This window comes from Thamnophis elegans, chromosome 14 (genome assembly GCF_009769535.1).
Source record: "Thamnophis elegans isolate rThaEle1 chromosome 14, rThaEle1.pri, whole genome shotgun sequence".
Lineage (NCBI taxonomy): Eukaryota > Metazoa > Chordata > Lepidosauria > Squamata > Colubridae > Thamnophis > Thamnophis elegans.
The window spans coordinates 42,394,942-42,417,195 of NC_045554.1; the positions used below are offsets into that span (position 1 = coordinate 42,394,942).

Consider the following 22,254-nt stretch of genomic DNA (forward strand, 5'->3'; position numbering starts at 1 on the left):
GAAAAAGAAGATACAGAGTATTTTTGAACATGGAATTTGTTTTACAAATGGTTGGATAGTAAAGGTAGAAATTAGGAACAGGAAAGGTTTTATTATATATAAATAAAATGATCCAGGCAATGCACTGTTCGTTGAGCCCCTATGTATGTAATGTGAAAATATACAAATAAACTGGAGAGAGAGAGAGAGAGAGAGAGAGAGAGGGAGGGAGGGAGGGAGAGAGGGAGAGAGGGAGAGAGGGAGGGAGAGAGAGATATATAGTTTAGCTGTGAGTAAGAAGAAATTGTGCAAGGATAAGTCTTTACTTTCACCTACTAAATACATTTTCTTGTTGATGCCTCATGTCTCATTCCCCAATTGCCTCTTTTTTTCCAGAAATCTGATGCCAGGAAGGCCCATTTCCCTCCAGACTTCATCTACAGAGAAATATTCAAAGCAGGCAACGGAAGTGAGCAAATCCCACAGTGAACTCCTAAAGTAAACTCATTCAACGAAGGGAAAACCTTATGTCTCATGACGATCCATTTTTTTTCCAGTGTCTACCTTGGCTGTCTACACCAATGTTCCTCAAACTCGATGACTTTAAGATGTGGGGACTTCAACTCCCAGAATTCCCCAGCCAGCCATGCTGCACAATAGAAGCCATTTTACGGCAGTACGGTAGAAGCCATTTTAAGGCACAAGAGATTTCTAGGACTTGATGTCCCCACGTCACCAAGGTTGAGAAACACTGATCTAGACAACATATTTTCCCCTCCTTTGTAATAATAATAATCAATCTATCTGCTATATACATACGTATGTGTGTGTTTCTCTCTGTGTGTGTGTGTGTGTGTGTGTGTGTGTGTGTGTGTAAATAGTAATGGGTGTGTATGTTCCAGCATAACTCTGGAACAACTCGAGCAATTTCAACCAAACTTAGCACACAGATGACTTTCTCTCTGGAGACAAATACTGTGGGGGTAAGACACCCCGAACACCCCTTGGGTGTGCGTTCTGTTAAGATACAGGCTGTTGTGCCTTAAAATGGCTTCTACCGTACTGCCGTAAAATGGCTTCTATTGTGCAGCGCAGTGGAGTTGCCATGGGAACGGCTTCACGGTACTCCACCAGGGGGCTCCCTCTGGCAAGGTGGAAAATCCAACATTAGAAATTACATTTGGTCTGGACATTTCCCCCCAATAAATAAATACACGGGCAATGCCGGGTTATCGGCTAGTTTTCCATTGCACATCTTGATATGGAACACACATGCATCTGGCTGGGGCACAAATATTTCTATTTTTTCCAAGGCACCATCCATTCATCTAAAGACCTTCTGTTATTAGGATGGGAAGATGTTGTTTCCTCTTAATTTTTTTTTATGAATGTGTTTGGGGTTTCAGGAACTGCTCCCCTCTACCTCCCTCGATCATCTTCCCCTCTACCAAATCAATGATTTGGCCTGTCTAATTGCCACTTCTGATTTCTGCACATCAATTGACATACAACAAGGGGCACCAGGTTTTCAGAAAGGAAGCAACATTTGAAACCATTGCTTCCTATTTTCTCAGCTCCAAACACATTCCCTTAACTTAAATCTAACAACAATTGAACGATGGTGTTGTCGCCAGCTCATATTCACAGACACACAAGAAACACGTTTATATATTGTTGCTTTTGAATCAAACTATCCTAAAGAATAGAGAAAGTATTAATACATAGAAGATCAATCTTGCCTGTCATAGCAATAGCAATAGCACTTACTTATGTGTTCTGACCCCCTCCTCTGTCCAGTAACGAAAGCCGAGACAAGCTTAACTAGAATGCACTTTAATAGCAAGACCAAAATCTCGGTGGCTGAAAGCCAAGCAGAACAAACAGATAAGGACCTTGGCAGCAACTCAGACAAACCAAGGCAGCAATCCAGCCTGCCAAGTTAGTTACAACAGGTCTCTTTAATCAATGCGTTGACTTCTGCAAGAGGGGCGCATGCACAAGCAGTCTTTTTTCTAGTCTGGAGAGGAGCCTAATGACCACCAGCTGAGCGCAATTACCTCCTGTAATTGTGTAATTGTTCCTGACGCCTATTAGCTCTTCGATGGCGTGCATCCAGGAACAACTCACTGCTGGTTTCTGGATCACTCTCCCTTGTCTCCTCCCCACTGGTCCACGGCTCAGGCGCCACCTGGGGGCCAACCAGTCTCTCTGGGCCCTGCTCGGAGTCGGAACCCTGTCCAGGGTCCTCCACATCCTCCAGAGCTGACTCATAGGACCGCTTACTGTCGGAGTCTGGTGGCAGCTCCAACGGCTCCTGCTGGGCCACAACACTTATGTACCACTTTACAGTGCTTTACAGCCCTCTCTAAGCAGTTTATATTGCCCCCAACAATCTGGGTCCTCATTTTACTGACCTCAGAAGGATGGAAGGCTGAGTCAAACAGGAGAATATTTGAGATGCCCTGAACTGATCAGACCTTCTTGGCTGCTTTCACGTGCCAACCTAGCCATGATTGGCTTTAATTCTGACGTGTTGAATAAGCCACTGTGTCTAAGTTATGCAAAAATGAACCCATAAATCATAGGTTCAAAGCCACAGTCAAAAGTTTTACGCCCTACACTAAGCCAAAACCAGCAAAACCACAGTATAATGCATTACGATGTGTGAATCCTGCCAACTCCCACTTCAGGAATGCAACAGATCTAAACAAGCCATGGTTTAGCCAGAAATGTGCTCCTGTTAATTGGAAAAACTCAATTCTTTCGCGAACTTTCATGTTAATGCTGTTGCAATTTGGCGTTTGCTAGATTTCAGGAACTTCACATCTGGAATAAGTGAGTGTACACGTTGAAAATATGCAACATTGTTCTAAACACCATAGCTCAGTCCAAAAGATATCTCCTTCATTTGCTGCAGAGGAATCTTTAGCTCTGCTTTCGAACTGCAAGGTTGTCAGAAGCTGGGACAAGTAATGGGAGCTCACTCCGTTACGGGGCGCTAGGGATTCGAACCGCCGAACTGCCAACCTTTCTGATCGACAAGCTCAGTGCCTTAGCCACTGAGGCACCACGTCCCTTTCATTAGAATAGGCCTACCCAGTTCCTGCAACCATTCTTCATATGTTTTAGCCTCCAGCCTCCCCAATCATTTTTGTTGCTCTTCTCTGCACTCTTTCCAGACTCTCTTCCAATAATTTCCAGAGTCTTTTGCAAGATTATCTCATTTTGCTGCTGAATGACAGCGTCGATAACGACTCCCTGTTTGAATTATTGCAGCGCCACCCGTAGCTGCCTTTTTCTGGAAATAGTTTTTTCCCCTGATACGGCTGGCTGTCGGGACTTGCGTTGTCCACGAGAGAACGGAATCCACGAAAAGCCATCAAAGAAAAGGCGGCAGATGCCTGCTCATTTGGAAGAGATGCGGTGGTGCACATCTCTATAACCACATCATCGGGGACATTAACATCGATTTAGGCCACGTCTGTTTCCATGACAGATGCAAGTGTGCTTTAAAGCACCACCGTATGGACTGCAGCTGTGGGCCCTGTGAAATAGCCATCTCTGAAAGGACTTGATTTTTTTTTTTTAATTATTATTATTATTATTATTATTATTATTATTTTGGAGTTCTCCGTGTCCTTAAGGTGAGGCAGGCACGGGATGTCAGTCTGGAGCGCCACCCTGATTCCCAGGAGACTTCCTGTCACTTCAGCTAGCGGCTTAACCGTTCGAAAGAAAAGCATTCCGCTTTCGGTTGGGTTTGCCCAGATATGAACTCAAATCCAGTCAGAGGAAGTAATTTCTTACAGGCAAAAGACAATGTCCCCCTCTGGGGGCTTTTGGAACATGAGATGAAAAGCAGAGCTTAAGTCTCTTGTCTTTCAACACACGGGGCTTTCGTTATTGTTCTTTTTTAAAGGTAACCCCCCCCAAAAAAGGCGATCCTTTCTCATCATCGTTGGCAACGATCTCGTTTCTTAAAATGGAGCTTCGTATAGTTGGAGTTAAAGGGATGCAGTGGCTCAATGGCTAAGATACTGAGCTTGTCAATCAGAAAGATCAACAGTTCGGCGGTTCGAATCCCTAGCGCCGCGTAACGGAGTGAGCCCCTGTTACTTGTCCCAGCTTCTGCCAACTTAGCAGTTCGAAAGCATGTAAAAAATGCAAGTAGAAAAATAGGGACCATCTTTGGTGGGAAGGTAACCGCTCTTCGTGTGCCTTTGGTATTGAGTCATGCCGGCCACATGACCACAGAGACGTCTTCGGACAGCGCTGGGTCTTTGTCTTTGAAACAGAGATGAGCACCGCCCCCTAGAGTTGGGAACAACTAGCACACATGTGTGAGGGGAACGTTTACCTTTACCTTGTAGTTGGAGTTCTAAACTCTGCATGGAGGATCATGGAGATTGTGAGAATTCTTGTGTCAGTGTTCCAAGTAAGACCCCCCCACCCCACCCAACGAAAGAAGACTTTGAGGCTGGAGTTTTCATTTTATTAGAGATGTCATATTGGCACATCTGGGAAAACCTGAATCTGAAGGCTTCCAAGTTTTTCTCACCCAAATGAAAGTTCAAGCCCCTGCCCAGCACCCACATGTCCATCGCATGATCCAAACAATGCACCATCCTAAATGGAGATGTCTCCCAGTCACACCCCTCCAGGTGCAGGGCAGAGCGGCCTTGACTCTCGGAGAAAGGAATGTTATTTTGACTATATCTCTCCCCAGCTCCATACCATCCCTCCTCCCAGTTTCCCACAGCACTAAATATGGCAGGCCTGAAGATCCAATGCCCCAAAATAGCTTCCGGATGGGCCTAACACCCAGCCAGGAGTGGGATTTGCGGGTTCGCCGAACCACGCAGAATCTTCGCTAGAGGATCAGGCAAATGCAGAGCAGCTCACCCCTGGCTATGGTGGGATAGACACGTGTTTCCAGAGGATGCCCAGTGTCAGCATTCCAAATATCATCCAGAATTAAATCAGAGTTCAAGGCATAGCTTTCATCAAAGTTCCAATTAAATAAGAGAGACATGTTGGCACAAACTGTGGGAACCCGAATCTGAAAGCTTCCTGGGTTTCCACCCAGTTGAAAGTTCAAAACCTTGCCCCCACACCCACAAGTCCGTCCCATGGTCCAATGTTCCTCTGCCACACTGGCATTCTCACCCATCTAGTTCCAGTCAGGTGCAGAGGTGCAGAGACCAAAGATGACTTTGGGCTTCTAGAAAGGAATGTTTTATTTTGACAACAAGACATTCTTACTATTCCCCCTCCCAATTATTTATTTATTTATTTATTTATTTATTTATTTATTTATTTATTTTATTAATAGGATTTATATGCCGCCCAATCCTGAAGGACTCCGGGCGGCTTACAAAAAGAAGGGGAAGAAAGAAATTGTTAAAAAAAAAAAAAGACAGATTTAAAAGCACAACACATGCATTCGTTCTGATCGGAGCTGGACCTCAACAGTGAGGTCAACAGCCCCAGGCCTGCTGGAATAGCCAGGTTTTAACAGCTTTCCTGAAGGCCATGAGAGTGGGTAGGATCCGGATCTCTGGGGGTAGCTCATTCCAAAGGGTCGGAGCAGCCACAGAGAAGGCTCTCCTCCAGGGAGCCGCCAGCCGACATTGTCTGGCTGACAGCATCTGAAGGAGGCCCAATCTGTGTGATCTCACCGGCGCTAGGAGGTATGTGGCAGTAGGTGGTCTCGCAGATACGCTGATCCTAAGCCATGTAGGGCTTTAAAGGTAACACCTTGAATTGCATCCGGAGACCAATTGGTAGCCAGTGCAGCTCGCGGAGGATAGGTGTCATGTGGGTGTACTTTGGTACACCCAATATCGCTCGTGCAGCCGCATTCTGGACCAGCTGCAGTCTCCGAACGCTTTTCAAGGGTAGCCCCATGTAGAGATTAAGATTAAGATTAAGATTTAGTTTATTTGTATGGCGCCCTTCTCCGGGAGGGACTCAGGGCGGCGAACAACTCAAAGGGGGGAAAAGGGAACACAAAACACAACACACGTGCTTAAAATAAACAAGAATCATACAACTACACAAGTCGAGAGGGGAGGGGAACTCATCAACCCCAGGCCTGCCGGCACAGCCAGGTTTTGACGGCTTTCTGGAAGGCGTGGAGAGAGGTGAAGGTCCGAATCTCCGCGGGGAGTTCGTTCCAAAGGGCCGGAGCTGCCACAGAGAAGGCCCTCCCCCGGGTAGTAGCCAGGTGGCATTGGCTGGTGGACGGAACCCGGAGGAGGCCGACCCTGTGTGATCTAACGGGTCTTTGGGAAGTAATTGGCAGCAGGCGGTCTCTCAAGAGCAATTACCCCCCTAATGAAACAGCATAGTAAAATGAGAGAAAGTGTGGCAGGCCAAAGATTCTAAAAGGAATATGATTGCAGGCCTGACACCCAGTTCTGAACTACCTCTGTACATTTCACAGCCAGCAAAGACTCAGGATAAAAGTTTTGGATAGAAAAACTAAACAATACGGTAAAAATTATTTCATGTTAAGGATGTTTGTACTGCAGTCCATTTCACACACACACACACACACACACACACACATCACACCTCGTTGGGTACCATTTAATTGTTTTATAAACTGACTTGAGTGATAGAATGTCAAAATATATATTTTTTTTTAAAGGACATATTGAGCACCTCTTCTCCCCTCTGGTGGTGCTGAGCAAAAGATAAACACCATACAGGAGGCTTTTGAGTCGAATAAGATGAGGAGCTGGAGGGCAGAGAATGAAACCATTAAAAAGCCATAATGCACAACTGAGTATATTATGTGTGCAATGTCTCCATGGCTATGAACAGTCACCAAAACCAGCCCTCTGGCTGCACTTTCATTATGTTGCTTTATGATCTTCCTGTTTGCATTAGAACCAGCCAAGTGATGTAGAACTTCAATTTAAAGATGGAATAACCACCTTTCGCTTTTTATTCATTATGTGCCCTGGCCCGAATGAACTTCATCCCCCTGGCCTTTCTTGGTTGACCCCTTTGGGAAAAAAAATACTTTTGCCTGCTTAAACCAGATCCTTTGGCTGGATATTCTGAATTCGCAATCCCTCGCACGTCGTTCTTGCACATTCAAAACTGGAATCACCGACCAAGAGGGGTTTTTCTTTCTTTTGTACTTAATGGATTATGGATTAGCTTGTTATGGGAATCTAGTTAGCTGGGTTTAATTTAGATAAATATAGCTTAATGTGGTTTAGAAATCCAGCCATTTAAAGGGGGAGGGGAGGGAGGGGAAGGGGACGAAGAAAGGAAGGAGAGAGGGAGGGAGGGAGAGGATTGGAAAGGAAGAAGGAAAGGGAAGGGAAGGAAAAGGGAAGGAAAAGGAAGGGAAGGGAGGGGAAGAAGATAGGGGAAGGGGAGGGAAGGGAAGATAAGGAAGGAAAGGAAAAGAAAAAAGAAAAGGGAAGGAAAGGAAAGGAAAAGGGAAGGAAAAGGAAGGGAAGAAAAATGGAAGGGAGGGGAAGAAGGAAAGGAAAGATAGGGGAAGGGGAGGGAAGGAAAAGGGAAGGGAAGAAAAAGAGAAGGGAAGAAGGAAAGATAGGGGAAGGGGAGGGGAGGGAAAGGAAGATAAGGAAGGAAAGGAAAAGGAAAAGGGAAGGAAAGGGGAAGGAAAAGGGAGGGAAGAAAAATGGAAGGGAGGGGAAGAAGGGAAGGAAAGATAGGGGAAGGGGAGGGAAGGAAGTGAAGATAAGGAAGGAAAGGGAAGGAAAAGGAAAAGGGAAGGTAAAGGAAGGGAAGAAAAGTGGAAGGGAGGGGAAGAAGGGAAGGAAAGATAGGGGGAGGGAGGGGAGGGAAGGGAAGATAAGGAAGGAAAGGAAAGGAAAAGTAAAAGGGAAGGAAAAGGGAAGGGAGGGGAAGAAGGAAAGGAAAGATAGGGGAAAGGGAGGGAAGGAAAAGGAAAGGAGAAAAGAAAATGCAGTGGGATAGCACAAAATATTACAGCATCAAATTCACACTTGACTAAAGAGAAGGTGAAATCCCATTCACACCCGTGATTGTATAATTACCTCAGAATGAAAGTGCCACAATGCCCATTGCAAAATAAAAAAAACCAACAACAACAAGAGTAGGAGCTGCTCTGCGTGAGGGAGTCATCACTTGGCACAGAACACTTGCTCCCCCAGAGGATGGAACGATATTAGTCTTTGGGTTTGATTAGCCATATGGAACCAATCAAAGTCATCGCGTTTGAGTGGTGAGGTTTGAGAGTGAAGACCGAAGTGTACTTTTGCGCGGGGCAATTTATTACGCTTACCTGATTGGGTTACGGTGGAGTCCCAGTTCAGCGTAAAGTCGGATGTCTCGCCCTCTTCGACTGAAAAGGAAGCAGAAAAGCTACGGTGAGGTTGAAGGACAGAACAGATTTCCTTTTTCAAGAGAATCGTCCCAATCCACTTAACTGTGTCATTTTCTTTCATTTGAATTTTATTTACTATATATATATATATAAAGTAAATAAATAATTCCTCCCGTATTTGGGCATACCAGGGGTTGTGACACAAAAATACATACCTATTTCCCTGGCTCAGCTGATAAAGGAGCAGAACCTGTGGCTTAGTGGCTATTGCAACTGCCTAATATGTAATACAGCACAGGTTCGAATCCCAGTAAGGGTATGGCTAGCTGATGAGAGCTAAATAGCTTGAAATAGATCTATACTAGTCTCCATTTATTTATTTATCAGCACAAATGCAATATGTATGTATGTATGTATGTATGTGTATATATGTACCACTAAATATATATATATATATATATATATATATATATATATATATATATATATATATATATATATATATATATATATATATATACACATACATATACACACACACACACACACACACATGTTAACAAAGAAGTCACCTGCCCCCACCCCCATTAATGAATCATGAATAAAACAGATCTGCCAATTCTTTCAGAATACAGGCAGTCCTCGACTTACGACCGCAACAGAGAGCCCAAAATTTCTGCTAAGCGAGGCAGTTATTTAGCTTTGCCCCATTTTAGTTACTGCAGTGAATCACTGCGGTTCTTAAGTTACTAACACAATTGTTAAGTGAATCTGTCTCCCCACCCACCCCCCCATTGACTTTGCTTGTTGCAAAGGGGGTCACATGACCCCAGGACCCTTCAACTGTCATAAGGACAAGTCAGTTGCCAACTGTCTGAATTCTGATCCCTTGACTATGGGAATGCTGCAGCGGTTGTAGTAGAGACTCCTGAAAATAATAAGGGTTTTTTTTTACAAGAAGTTTGAACCATTAAAATGAAATTAGGAATATCTCCTTTGCAATGTATGATATCCTGGGAGTCTAATTAAAAGAAGAACTTGATAGATTGCGAAAACATTTTAGTTGCCCTAAATATTTATTCTACTGCATTTTCCGGAAAAGTGGTGAACCAGTTATCCAGAAGAGAGTTATTCCAGAAATGAAAACGTGAGAACATACTCAATGGCCTTAGGCTAAATCATACTATAGGATCTCTCTCAAGTTAAGAACCGCGGTGGCACAAAGGTTAGAGTGCAGTACTTCAGGCTACTTCTGCTGATCATCGGCTGCCAGCAGTTTGGCAGATCAAATCTCACCAGACTCAAGGATGACTCAGCCTCACACCCTTCCGAGGTTGGTAAAATGAGGACCCAGATCGTTGGGGGCAAGAGGCTGACTCTGTAAACTGCTTAGAGAGGGCTGTAAAAGCACTGTAAAGTGGTATATAAGTGCTATTGCCCTCCCTCCCTTCCTTCCTGAAGGAGTGGTAAGAATGCCATATTGCAGGCTAGCTCTGCCCATTGCCAGGAGTTCGATTCTAACTGGCTCAAGGTTGACTCAGCCATTCATCCTTGCGAGGTGGGTAAAATGAGGACCCAGATTGTTGGGGGCAAGAGGCTGACTCTGTAAACTGCTTAGAGAGGGCTGTAAAAGCACTGTGAAGCGGTATATAAGTCTAAGTGCTACTGCTAATTTCCCAAGCGAGTCTTGCTCACCACCGAGTCTTTCGTGCTCAACGGGAAATGTGCAGATCGCTCACTGTACATGAGTGGCACAGGTTCCACCAACGAGGTCTTCCCTCCCACCCCAAAGCTACGAAGAGGACAAGTCTTCCCCACTCATGCTACCCTCCAAACAGATCAATAGGGTCATTGAGGGTCAACCGTTGGCCAACCAAAATACATGTTTCACCTGCGAGCTAGGATGATGCGTCCCTCCAACTATTTTTCAGGTTCTTAAATCTCCGTCAGGGAGGTCTCCTCCCGAGGCCCAACCATTGTCCCTTTTCCAGAATAGGGAAAAGAGCAACTCGTTGGCATCTTCCAAAATGTTCATTGCAACACTCGGTGGGAGCCAAGGCCTCCTGCCAGAATGCTGTCTTTTAATAGGGCTATTATCCATTACCCCTTTCATTGCTGGGCTACCCTATGAAAGAGGGGGAAGCTGGGGGAGAGGGTTAGACAGGGGTTTTTTTCCCCCCCGGCTTGTACGCAGGCTAAAATCGTGCAGATTCTTGAACTGGTTGGTTGTTTTTTTCTCCCCCTCATCCCAAGTCCTAATGAGACTGTTATTGTTCTGCTGGCAACAAGGAAAGAGAGTAGGAATGAAATGGCAGACAGCAGGAGGGGCTTCATGGAAACAGGGAAGAGAGGGTACCATTAATTTAGGTTAAATGAAGGAGGGAGAAGTACGGGAAGGGAGAAACTCAACGAGGAAGCAACTGTGATTGGGTTCACACACCACTACACCATAATACAGCATGCCTTGGGCTTTAAATGACGTGGAAATTCAGCCATGGGGCTCTAGAAAGCAGGCTTGCAATTGTTCTGACCGAGGCTTCCCAAGAGCATGAAGCCAACTCCTGGTCCTGACAAAAAAACCCCTTTTATTAATTGACTGTGATTTCTGCTCATTCACATCCAGCAAAGTCTTTCAAGGGAGGATTTACAGTCACAGACCTTATCTGGCTTGGAGAGCTGCCAGGCCGATCTCTGCAAAACTTGCCAAGGAGTCTTAACCAATTAAGCGAACTGATCGTCTCCTGCAAACTCCACTCCCCTTTTGCTCCTCTTTTGTTTCCTCCGGGAGGGGCCATTCATCATCCACCTGTGGCCTTACTCCCAAGTCGACCCCTGTTCTTTAGCTGTTTCCCTTTGTCTGGCAACTCTGCGCATGCCCCCTCTGGGAACAGGCTCCAGCTGTTCCTCTGCCTCACTGACGTCTGAGTCCGAAGGCAGCTGCTAACTGGCATATGGCTCTAGCCCTCTTCTCTGTTTCTGACACAGAGCCCTCATCCGAGCCTTCCCCAGACTCCAGGACTGGCCCATGTTCCTCCCCAACCTCCTCACTGTCTGAATCTGCTGCCAGCTCTGCTTTGGAAAATAGGTTGACCCCCCCCTCTTCTTTGTGGCAGCCCCATAGAATGATGTCAGAGGTCTCAACAGATGTACACAAACGCATCTTAGATGTGCCCTGCAATCATTTTCACAAGACATCTATCCTCCTATCCTCCGCGAGCTGCACTGGCTACCTATTAGTCTCCGAATCCACTTCAAGGTGCTGGTCACTACCTATAAAGCACTACATGGCATCGGACCTGGGTATCTGAGAGACCTCCTCCTGCCGATTACCTCTCTCAGACCAATTAGATCGCACAGGTTGGGGCTCCTCCGGATTCCATCTGCCAGCCAATGTCGGCTGGCGACTCCCCGGGAGAGAGCCTTCTCTGTTGCAGCTCCAACCCTCTGGAATGACCTCCCCGTGGAGATCTGGGCCCTTACTACCCTCCCGGCCTTCCACAAAGTCACCAAGTCCTGGCTGTTCCAGCAGGCTGGGGGGAGCTGAGAAGCATCTACCTCCACGGAAATTGTGAATGTTGGTTTTGTTTTTAATATGTTGTCTTTGTCTCGTTTCCCCCCTTTCCCTTGTCTTTTGTGAGCCGCCCAGAGTCCTCCGCGAGTGGGCGGCATACAAGACAAATAAATAATAATAATAACAACAACAACAACATCTGGATAACAAAGATGAACTCTTTTTGACAAAGGACTAAACTCATCATGTGTAGGTATCTCTTTATCTGTACTGTAACATATCAGTGCAGAAAAGAAGTGTTCATTCATTATCACTTTCCCAAAATAAAACGTCCTTCAATTTTCCAAGCCAGTTCCTTTCAACTGAACATCTCTATTGGTGCTAAGACAAGAGTTTGGGCTGACAGAGAGCATAGCAGGCTGATGCAGAAAGACTCATACGCAAGCCACAGCGGTAATATTCCCTCTGCTATCCTAATTTTATGCTACTATCTCCCAAGACAAAAATATACATATTCTTGTTAAAGGGGCGGGGGGGGAACATTGCATAGTATACATTTGCATCGATGATGTCTTCTGCTCCTTAAGTCTCATTTTTAAATAAGAACAGCAGCCGCCAAAAAATAAATTAAAATTTAAAAAAAAACTTAGCATTTAATGCAGGCTTTTAAGCAATAGGAAAGGAAGAGGAAATAGGCGGGTACGCAGCTGATATAAATACTGATATACTCTAAGGCTTCTGAGCCATCGAGTTTAAAAAGCACAAAAAGGTATCTATCTAATGGGAGAGTTGACCACAGCAATGAGGGAATAAAAACGAAAGGAGGCAGGGATTAAAAGGGAAAGTGGTTTCTGGAAAGCAGCCTATTTCGGGAGAGAGTCTATGAGGTCTTCTGGATCATTCATGGTGGGTCAGCTAGGGAATTGTGGTCTGAGCCCAGATAGCAGTTTTGAGACGCAAGAGTTTGCCAATGGATCACGCCCATGTCTTAAAATGGCACAAAGGAACGGCTAACACAGCCAGCTACTTCAGGAATGTGCGGGAAGCATTAAATGATGCATAGGCTTGTTTTGGAGACACATGGGACACTCTGATGGAAGGTGGAAGATAACCTTAGAATGAAGCACTCGATAATATCACAACCCCAACTGTTTTCTCCATAGGGTGCAGCAGGGATGTTATTCTGGATTTGTTTTTCATCTGCAGGGGCTGGCATGATCCACAATCAAACCAAATCTTTCTTTAGCCAGCTTCTCCTTCGCCTACCTAATTTGATTCCATCCATCCAGTGGTGGGATTCAATTTTTTTCACTACCGGTTTTGTGGGCTTGGCTTGGTGGGTGTGGCAGGGGAAGGATACTGCAAAATCTCCATCCCCCCCCCCCACACTCCAGGGGAAGGATACTGTAAAATTCCCATTCTCTCCCGATCAGCTGGGATTCGGGAGGCAGAGAATAGATGGGGGCGCGGCCAGCCAGAGGTGGTTTTTACCGGTTCTCCAAACTACTCCAAAATTTCCACTACCGGTTCTCCAGAACTGGTCAGAACCTGCTGAATCCCACCTCTGCATCCAGCCCAGAATTTGGGCTGCTCTTTGAATGGTGGATGGATGGACAGACGGACAGCCGGGACAGGGTCTCATGCCTCCGTCGATAATTCCTTTCCTACGTTCCTTGGGGTTCGAAGGAACGAGAAAGAGTCCCCAACGTTTGATCGTTCTAAACGGATTTCCCCAGCGTCACAGTCACAATATTTTTACAGTTAAAAGATCGACTGCCTTAATAAAGTGCGATTTGTGTGTTTAGAAAAATTCATTAGAGCTGACATTATGAATTTGTTTTATTTATTTATTTTGCGAGCTAATTTGGGTACACTACTTCAAAAGAACACTTCCCGGCCTCCTTAGTCATGCACTAATAACGTCTAATAATTAATAAAGACATGTAAATTCTTAACTCCCAGAACTGCTTCAAACTTACAGGCTTTATGCTTTTGCCTCTTGTGTCTGATAGCTGCATTGCTTTCTTTTGCAAAATGCTAAAGAGTCCCATCCTTATTGGGCTGGTGAATATTCAGATTGCTATTAGGTGGCCTCTCACCAGTGGTGGGATTCCATGCATGTGCTTTGCATGGAATTTGTGGCGTGCGGCATCAAAAATGAGACTACATAGGATGTTTTGGAGCGGGGGTGGCAGAGGTGGGTTCCTACCAGTTCGCACCTATTCGGTAGAACCGATTCGTCAAATCTACCGAACTGGTTAGAAGAGGTCCCACCAGTGGACCCGGAAAGCAGGCCACACCTACAGAAGAGGTTCCAAAAATTTTTGAAACCCACCACTGGTCCTTGGATATGATTATTCTACACTATCATGCTCATATTTATAAAACTCAGGGCCTCTATGAAAGGTAAGGATGACTACTGCGTTTGTGGTGCAATCAGAACATTGCGTGTGTTGAAGTTGTTTTAACGCAAACCAAAGATGCCTTTTAAAAAACAAGTTTACATCGTATTCTTATGCATGCCAGTGCTGTGTGGGGGGTAATTTAAGGTGGTTCTGACAAGTGTCGTCGGCATCTTCATATCCGGTCACATGGGCGGCAAGCCACTCCCATCTGGTCACATGGGCAGCAAGCCACTCCCACAAAGGAGGCCACACCCACAGAGTAGGTTCGAACAATTTTTGAAACCCACCACTGGGGGGTGGGTGCATGAGTTCCCTTCCCCTCTCGAATCGTGTGGCTGTTGGTTGTTTTAAATTCCCTGTACTTTTTGTTGTAGTTCTTGTGTTTCCCTTCCCCTCCTTTGGGTTTGTGCGCCGCCCTGAGTCCCGCCGGGAATAAGGCGGCATATAAATAAAATGAACCTTGAACCTTGAGTTTGCCGCTACCGGTTCAGCCAAACCAGTCCAAATCAACTGAATACCACCTCTGCCTTTTACCATTAACTAATCAAAGCTTTAGTCAAACATACCTGGCTCTAAACTTGAAGCTATTGAAAGGACGTTATTTAAAATGCCTGAAAGTGCCTGCAGACATTCCTCACTTGTACATATGTACAAGAGAGAAGAGCACAGACCATTTGATAGTAGCAGAAAGTACTCACTTAACAACTGATTGGCTTAGTGACCAAGGTACGATGGTGCTGAAAAGTAATTTTAGAGCCACTTACAACCATCACAGTGTCGTGACTGACGTTTCCTCACTCTGAAACCAGCTTCCGACAAGCAGACTCAAACAGACTCTCACTTAGTGACAGAGTTGCCAGTCCCTATTGTGGTTATTAAGCAAGGACTACTTATAGTGGGTAGGGAAACCAAGAGATGGAGTTCTAGTGTCACCTTAGGTCCAAAGCCAGATGGGTGACTATGGGCCCAAACATCAGGGAATGACATGTTCTAAACCCGCCTTAGGCACGAAAGCAGATGTTGAGCCAGTCACTCTATCTCAACCCAAAGAAGACAACAATGGCAAGCCACTTCTGAAAAACTTTTCCAAGAAAATTGCTGTGACTTGTCCGGAAATCAAGACTGTCTCAAAGGCACAGAAAACACCCAAGGTTTGGATTTAAATATTGGATGTCATCAGGAAATCCCAGAACTTGAAGAAGAGAGAAAGCCTTATCTACCCTGTTTGCCCGAAAATAAGACCTCCCCGGATAATAACCCCAATCGAGCTTTTGAGTGCATGCGCTAAAATAAGCCCGCCTCTGAAAATAAGCCCTCGCCGAAAATATTGCAACACAGCAGCAGCCATGAGGTGACCCCACGCTCGCTGCCTCCTGCACCTCAAAAATAATTACCTCCCCGAAAATAAGACCAAGTGCTTATTTCGGGAGTCAAAATAAAATAAGACCCTGTCTTATTTTCGGGGAAGCACAGTAGCTATTTCCAGACTTCTGCCAAACAAAAACAACACAGGTATGGCCATGACACCACGAAGAAATACCTTTAAGCATTCACTTTCATTTTAGTCTTCACTTTAGCCTTTGCCACCGCGGGGGTTTGAAGTGAGCAATAAGGAAAGACTATAAATCCAATCAAAAGGCAAATGGCCACCATTGGAAATCCTAAACCAGTGGTTCCCAAACTTGGCAACTTTAAGACCTGTAGACTTCAACTCCCAGAATTCTCCAGCCAGCTCTGGCTTCTGGGAGTTGAAGTCCACAGGTCTTAAAGTTGCCAAGTTTGGGAACCACTGTCCTAAACCATACGTTAGATGGCCACCTGGTGCCCAGAATTTAAACCATGCCTAAAACAAGGATATTGGGCAACTTGCTATGTTCTCCCTTGAGATCTTGAGGTTTCCGGTGACTTTCCTGAACCTTTGGGGCAGATTTGGGGCAGAGAGAGCTACACAATTTGCCAGCGTGTCCATGTCTGTGGCATTGTGCAGGGATACACAGAGATGCCAAGTGGTGAAACATCTCCAAATCCTGGCATTTACCCAAGCATCCTTCTTAAAGATCTGAAAGAGTGGGCCAGGAAGTCCCAAAACACCCTAAAAGTTGCTACAGGTTACTCAGACGATGTTCTGACTGAGGCTTCCCAAGAGCATGAAGCAAACTCCTGGTCCCGACAAAAACCCCTTTTATTCATTTACTGTGAATTCTGTTCATTCACATCCAGCAAAGTCTTTCAAGGGAGGATTTACGGTCACAGACCTTATCTGGCTTGGAGAGCTGCCAGGCCGATATCTGCAAAACTTGGCAAGGAGCCTCAGAGAGTCACGAACAAATTAATCAAACTAATTGTCTCCTGCAAACTCCACTCCCCTTTCTCTCCTCTTTTATTTCCTCTGGGAGGGGCCATTCATCATCCACCTGTGGCCTTGCTCCCAAGTCAACCCCTGTTCTTTAGCTGTTCCCTTCATCTGGCAACTCTGCACATGCCCACACTGGGAACAGGCTCCAGCTGTTCTTCTGCCTCACTGATGTCCGATTCCAAAGGCAGCTGGTAACTGTCAGACGGCCCTGGCCCCTCTCTGCTTCTGACACAGAGCCCTCATCAGAGCCTTCCCCAGACTCCAGGACTGCCCCATGTTCCTCCCCAACCTCCTCATGTTCGAATCTGCTACCAGTTCCGCTGTCACTGGTGGGGCACAACAGATGAATCCCAGGTCTCTTCCCCACTCCTTACAGAGTTCAACTACTTCTAAAAGAAAATTAAAAAAAGACGAAGAGACAATTCAATATGCGATGCAGGAAAAGAACAGCGAAGCTGTCAAAAGAAGGAGCCGGGAGGGGGGAGAAATCCGAACAACATTTCCCATACATCTTATTTAATACCTTCAGTTTGAAAAGCTGGCAAATTAACTCAGTAGAGAAGCCAAGCCCTCTTATCCATCTTCATTAAGTATGACTAGAAAATAATAAGAGACAGGCGTAAATCACCCCCCGCTGTTATGGGCAAGGTTAAATTAATTTCACATAATTCTTTTTTCGTTTATTGGGAAAGAAGGATTCGGGAGTGCAGTTCAGGTAGGATGAAACGGTAGGCGGACTTCCTGCGCTCATGCATAAAGATGGCAAAAGAAAGCAGGTGAGAAGAATGTAATGTCTTTATGTAAAAGCAAGGGAGCATTTCTATTGGTGACTTTTCATTTGTTCCGGCAGATCCAGAATCTGCAGGTGCCACGGAGTTATCAACAAATGTTCTGCGTCACAACCAACAACTCCAGTGCAGCTTTTGTTACAGCCCACCAATAGCCAGCGAAGCTGGCAGCGGATTCGGACAGTGAGAAGGTTGGCGAGGAACATGGGCCACCCAGTCAGAACAGCTTTGGTTTCTGGCATCAACCCTGCTGGATTTTCCCTGTGTCCTCAAAGTAGTAAGAGAGTTGGAAGGGAACTTGGAGGTCTTCTAGTCCAACCCCCTGCTTAGGCCGGAAACCCTACACCACTTCAGACAAATGGTTCTCCAATCTCTTCTTCAAAAAGTCCAGTGTTGGAGCATTCACAGCTTCTGGAGGAAAATCATTCCACTGATTAATTGTTCTAACTGTCAGGAAATTTCTCCTTAGTTCTAAGTTGCTTCTCTCCTTGATTAGTTTCCATCCATTGCTTCTTGTCCTGCCCTCAGGCGCTTTGGAGAATAGCTTGACTCCCTCTTGTTTGTAACAGCCCCTAGGATATTGGAAGATTGCTATCATGTCTCCCCTTCTCCTTCTTTTCATTAAACTACAGTTCCTGCAACTGTTCTTCATATGTTTTAGCCTCCAGTCCCCTAATCATCTTTGTTGCTCTTCTCTGCAATCCTTCTAGAGTCTCCACATCTTATTTTTTTATCATGGTGACCAAAACTGGATGCAATATTCCAAGTGTGGCCTTGCCAAGGAGCCCGGATGATTGGCCCTTAATCACCCAGCCAGCTTTCATGATCAAGGCAGGACTAGAACTCCCAGTCTCCTGGTGATTGGCCCAAAGTCACACAGGCAGCTTTCATGCCTAAAGTGGGATTAGAACTCGCCAACTGCTGGTGATTGGCCCAAAGTCACCCATTTAGCTTTCCCATCTAAGGTGGAACTCAACTTCTTCCAGCCCGGTGCCTTAACCATTAGACCAATCTCTCTCTCTCCTTTTGTTATATCCCTTTGTGACTACCTTTGCTCTTCAGGCAACAGTGGCCGTGTGATTCAATTAATATTAGTAGCTGCTTCCATCCCATCTGCGGTAAGAGGAAAGTTGGAACACAAAATTGTTCTAACCAAAATAAATATACCCACTGCACAGGAAAAACCGAGCACCGAGGCCAAGAAAATACTGTGTTTTGCCCACGGCTTCCTGCTTCCGACGTGGAAGGAGAGTTGGCCTCCAAGTAGAAAACTTCGAGATTCATTATTACACCTCATGCAAAGCTCCTTGATGAAAAGGAAAAAAAGGCTGTTACGCATTCTTGTTGCTCTCCCAAACAAAAAAAGGAAAAAGAAAAAGTCTTTGGTTAATAAAAGATGCCAGTCGGTTCGCTTGACGTGAACCAAAATGACAGCTATTAGCCTTTGTATGGAATTCAAACTCCGTTAAGCAGACTGCTCACTTTTGATCGGTGCTCCTAGGTTGACTAAATTCACCATTTTCACTGGGAAAAGCACTTTTTTCATTTTCTTTTTTTAATTAACAAGTATGGGATTCCATTCTCTCGGCTGCGAATCTGAAACTCAACAAGGTTGCCATGGTATTCAGGATACGGGCCGTTTCCTTCAGTCCGGGAGGAGTGACTATTTATTTTCCTGGCAAAATATACCCAAGTGGGGGAAGGGGATCGGGAGCCTGGGCGGGGGGGACTCAAGTTTTGTCAGCATCCTTCCTGTCCAACGTAGACCACAGAGAATCTGCAGAAGGAAGGACATCTCTCTGCAGAAGATAGAGTCATAGAAGCATAGGGCTGGAAGGGACCTTGGAGGTCTTCTAGTCCAACCCCCTGCCTAGGCAGGAAACCCTATATCGTTCCAGACAAATGGCTATCCAACATCTTCTTAAAGACTTCCAGTGTTGGGGCATTCACAACTTCTGGAGGCAACTTCTGTTCCACTGCTTAATTGTTCTAACTGTCAGAAAATTTCTCCTTACTTCTGAGGTTGGATCTCTCTTTAACAAGCTTGCACCTACCACTGGCGAGGCTAGCCAAAATGTTTTAAAATATGTCTACCAAATGTTGGAATTGTAATCAAAAAACGTTCTTCTTCTTTCCTGCTCTCTGGTTCCTTATGAGAATCCATCAAAACTTACAGAAGAAGATCAAACTGCTACAGGTGACTCCCTTTGTCTTCTCCGTCATCTCAAAAAGTCAGCAATAGCAATAGCAGTTAGACTTATATACCGCTTCATAGGGCTTTCAGCCCTCTCTAAGCAGTTTACAGAGTCAGCATATTGCCCCCACAGTCTGGGTCCTCATTTCACCCACCTCGGAAGGATGGAAGGCTGAGTCAACCTTGAGCCTGTGAGATTAGAACCGCTGAACTGCAGATAACAGTCAGCTGAAGTGGCCTGCAGTACTGCACCCTAACCACTGTGCCACCTCAGCTCTCAGTGATGTGGGGGACCCCAACCTCCTTTTCTGTACCCCCAGAAATAAACTCACCCTATCAAAAAAGTTTCAATAACCCCAGTCCCACCAACTGCTGAAGACACCTTACCGCCACTGTACCCTGAACTCCGGGGGGAAACAATTGAAGGGAAAAAAATTAAGTTGAGATGCAATCCCCAAAAATGTATCTATCTAGGTCAAACCCCATCAGCAGGGGATGGTAGATGTGTAAACAATGCAGTTGTGGAAGCCCAAGAGATGCTTCCAATGGAGCATAGCACGTGCCTTCAGCTCTACAAATCAGATGCACTTTTCCCTTAAATTGGGCTGCAGCTGCCAAGGACTGCATTACATGGGGGGAAAGCCGCAAATATTTTGAGAAATTGTAGACTAATGCGGTACCGAACCTGCTTCAACTCTCAACGCATTTTTTAAAATTTATTTTGCCTTTCCAGAGAGGAGGGTGGAAGGGAGAGAAAGAGAAGGAGAGATAGTAGGAAGGGAAGAGGAAGAGTGGAGGAGAGGCAAGGGAAGAAGAAAGAGGTAAGGAGAGGTGGGTGGAAGGGAGAGAAAGAGAAGGAGGGATAGTAGGAAAGGAAGAGGAAGCGTGGAGGAGAGGTAAGGGAAGAAGAAAGAGGTAAGGAGAGGTGGGTGGAAGGGAGAGAAAGAGAAGGAGAAATAGTAGGAAGGGAAGAGGAAGAGTGGAGGAGAGGCAAAGGAAGAAGAAAGAGGTAAGGAGAGGTGGGTGGAAGGGAGAGAAAGAGAAGGAGAGAGGGCAGGAAGGGAAGAGGAAGAGTGGAGGAGAGGCAAAGGAAGAAGAAAGAGGTAAGGAGAGGTGGGTGGAAGGGAGAGAAAGAGAAGGAGAGAGGGCAGGAAGGGAAGAGGAAGAGTGGAGGAGAGGCAAGGGAAGAAGAAAGAGGTAAGGAGAGGAGGGTGGAAGGGAGAGAAAGAGAAGGAGAGAGGGCAGGAAGGGGAAGAGAGAGGGTAGGAGTAGGGGATAGGTAAGGGAAGAAAGAAGGGGAAGGAGAGGAGGAAGGAAGGAAGTAGAGAAGGAAGGGAGGGAGAAAAGAAAGGGAAAATAAGGTGGTGTTACAACAGGCGCTAGGGATGGTAAACAAAGCAACCCAAACTGTATATTATAACCTTTTAAATGGAATAACAAAGGTATAAGAATGGCAAAGAAAAAGAATAACCATGTGAATGTATATCTATAATTGTATGTAAGAGAATAAATGATAGTAAGAATATAAAGCATAATATAGGTAAACAATATTTTGTTATAAATAGCTAAGTATAAATAAATGTAGAATAGTACATAAAAATGGATAACGAATAAGGAGATTATGAACGCAAGATAGAAATGTATAGAAGGGAAAACACTAACTGTAAAGAAACCGATACGGAACTGCTGTAGGATATACGATGGAACTTCTTGTTCCTATGTTGTCTTAAGTCATCTGTTTGTTTTTTTTTGTTGATGTGTTTATGTGTTTAAAATAAAAATTAAAAAAAAATTAAAAAAATTATTTTGCCTTTCCATCAGAAACACCAACAAGCCCTAATACAGAGGGTGCAAATCTTCCACCACCCCATATCCAGAAAAAAACTTAAAATCAGGGTGTCCAATTGGCAACTTGAAGACCTGTGGACTTCAACTCCCAGAATTCCAGAGCCGGCCATGCCAGATGGGGAATTCTGGGAACTGAAGTCCACAAGTTGCTAAAGTTAGAAACCCACCCCACTCACTTTGACTTAGATCTATCTAAAAGGGGAACAAATAACTCCTACCCACTTGAACATATGGCGGTGGGCTTTTGAAGCTCCCAATACAGATTGGAAGCTGCTGGACAGGAGAAATACATCAGAGATTCAGATGGGATGCGTAACTCATCACGAAATTCTTTGGCCCGTCGCCAAGAATTTAATGATGCTTACGAAGGTAAACAAATCTCTCAGCCCTTGATATTCTAAGGATACCACGCAAACAGAGTTCAGGATAATAAAGAAGAAGAAGAAACCCCGAAGAGATTTACAGCTAAAGCAACTTTTTCCAACCTCAGTCATTATAGTCATTATATAGAGCCGAGGTGGCGCAGTGGTTAAATGCAGCACTGCAGGCTACTTCAGCTGACTGCAGTTCTGCAGTTCGGCTGTTCAAATCTCACCGGCTCAGGGTTGACTCAGCCTTCCATCCTTCCGAGGTGGGTAAAATGAGGACCCGGATTGTTGTTGGGGGCAATATGCTGACTCTGTAAAACCACTTAGAGAGGGCTGAAAGCCTTATGAAGCGGTATATAAGTCTAAGTGCTATTGCTATTGCTATTGCTATAACTCACACAATAATTTTTTTACAGGTAGCCTTGGCTTACTAATCGTTTGTTCGACGTTACAACAGCACTGAAAAAAGTGAC

The 22,254-nt window shown here is 45.2% G+C and overlaps 1 protein-coding gene across 2 annotated transcripts in view; it reads right to left on the reverse strand.

Moving 5' to 3' along the window:
* Positions 1 to 22,254, reverse strand: part of ZNF423 (zinc finger protein 423) — a 316,344-nt gene that overhangs the window by 258,681 nt on the left and 35,409 nt on the right. For both annotated transcript variants that reach the window (XM_032231464.1, XM_032231463.1), the window contains exon 2: positions 8,270 to 8,329. In XM_032231464.1, the coding sequence (XP_032087355.1) occupies positions 8,270 to 8,329 (60 nt within the window). The remainder of the gene's footprint in view (positions 1 to 8,269; positions 8,330 to 22,254) is intronic.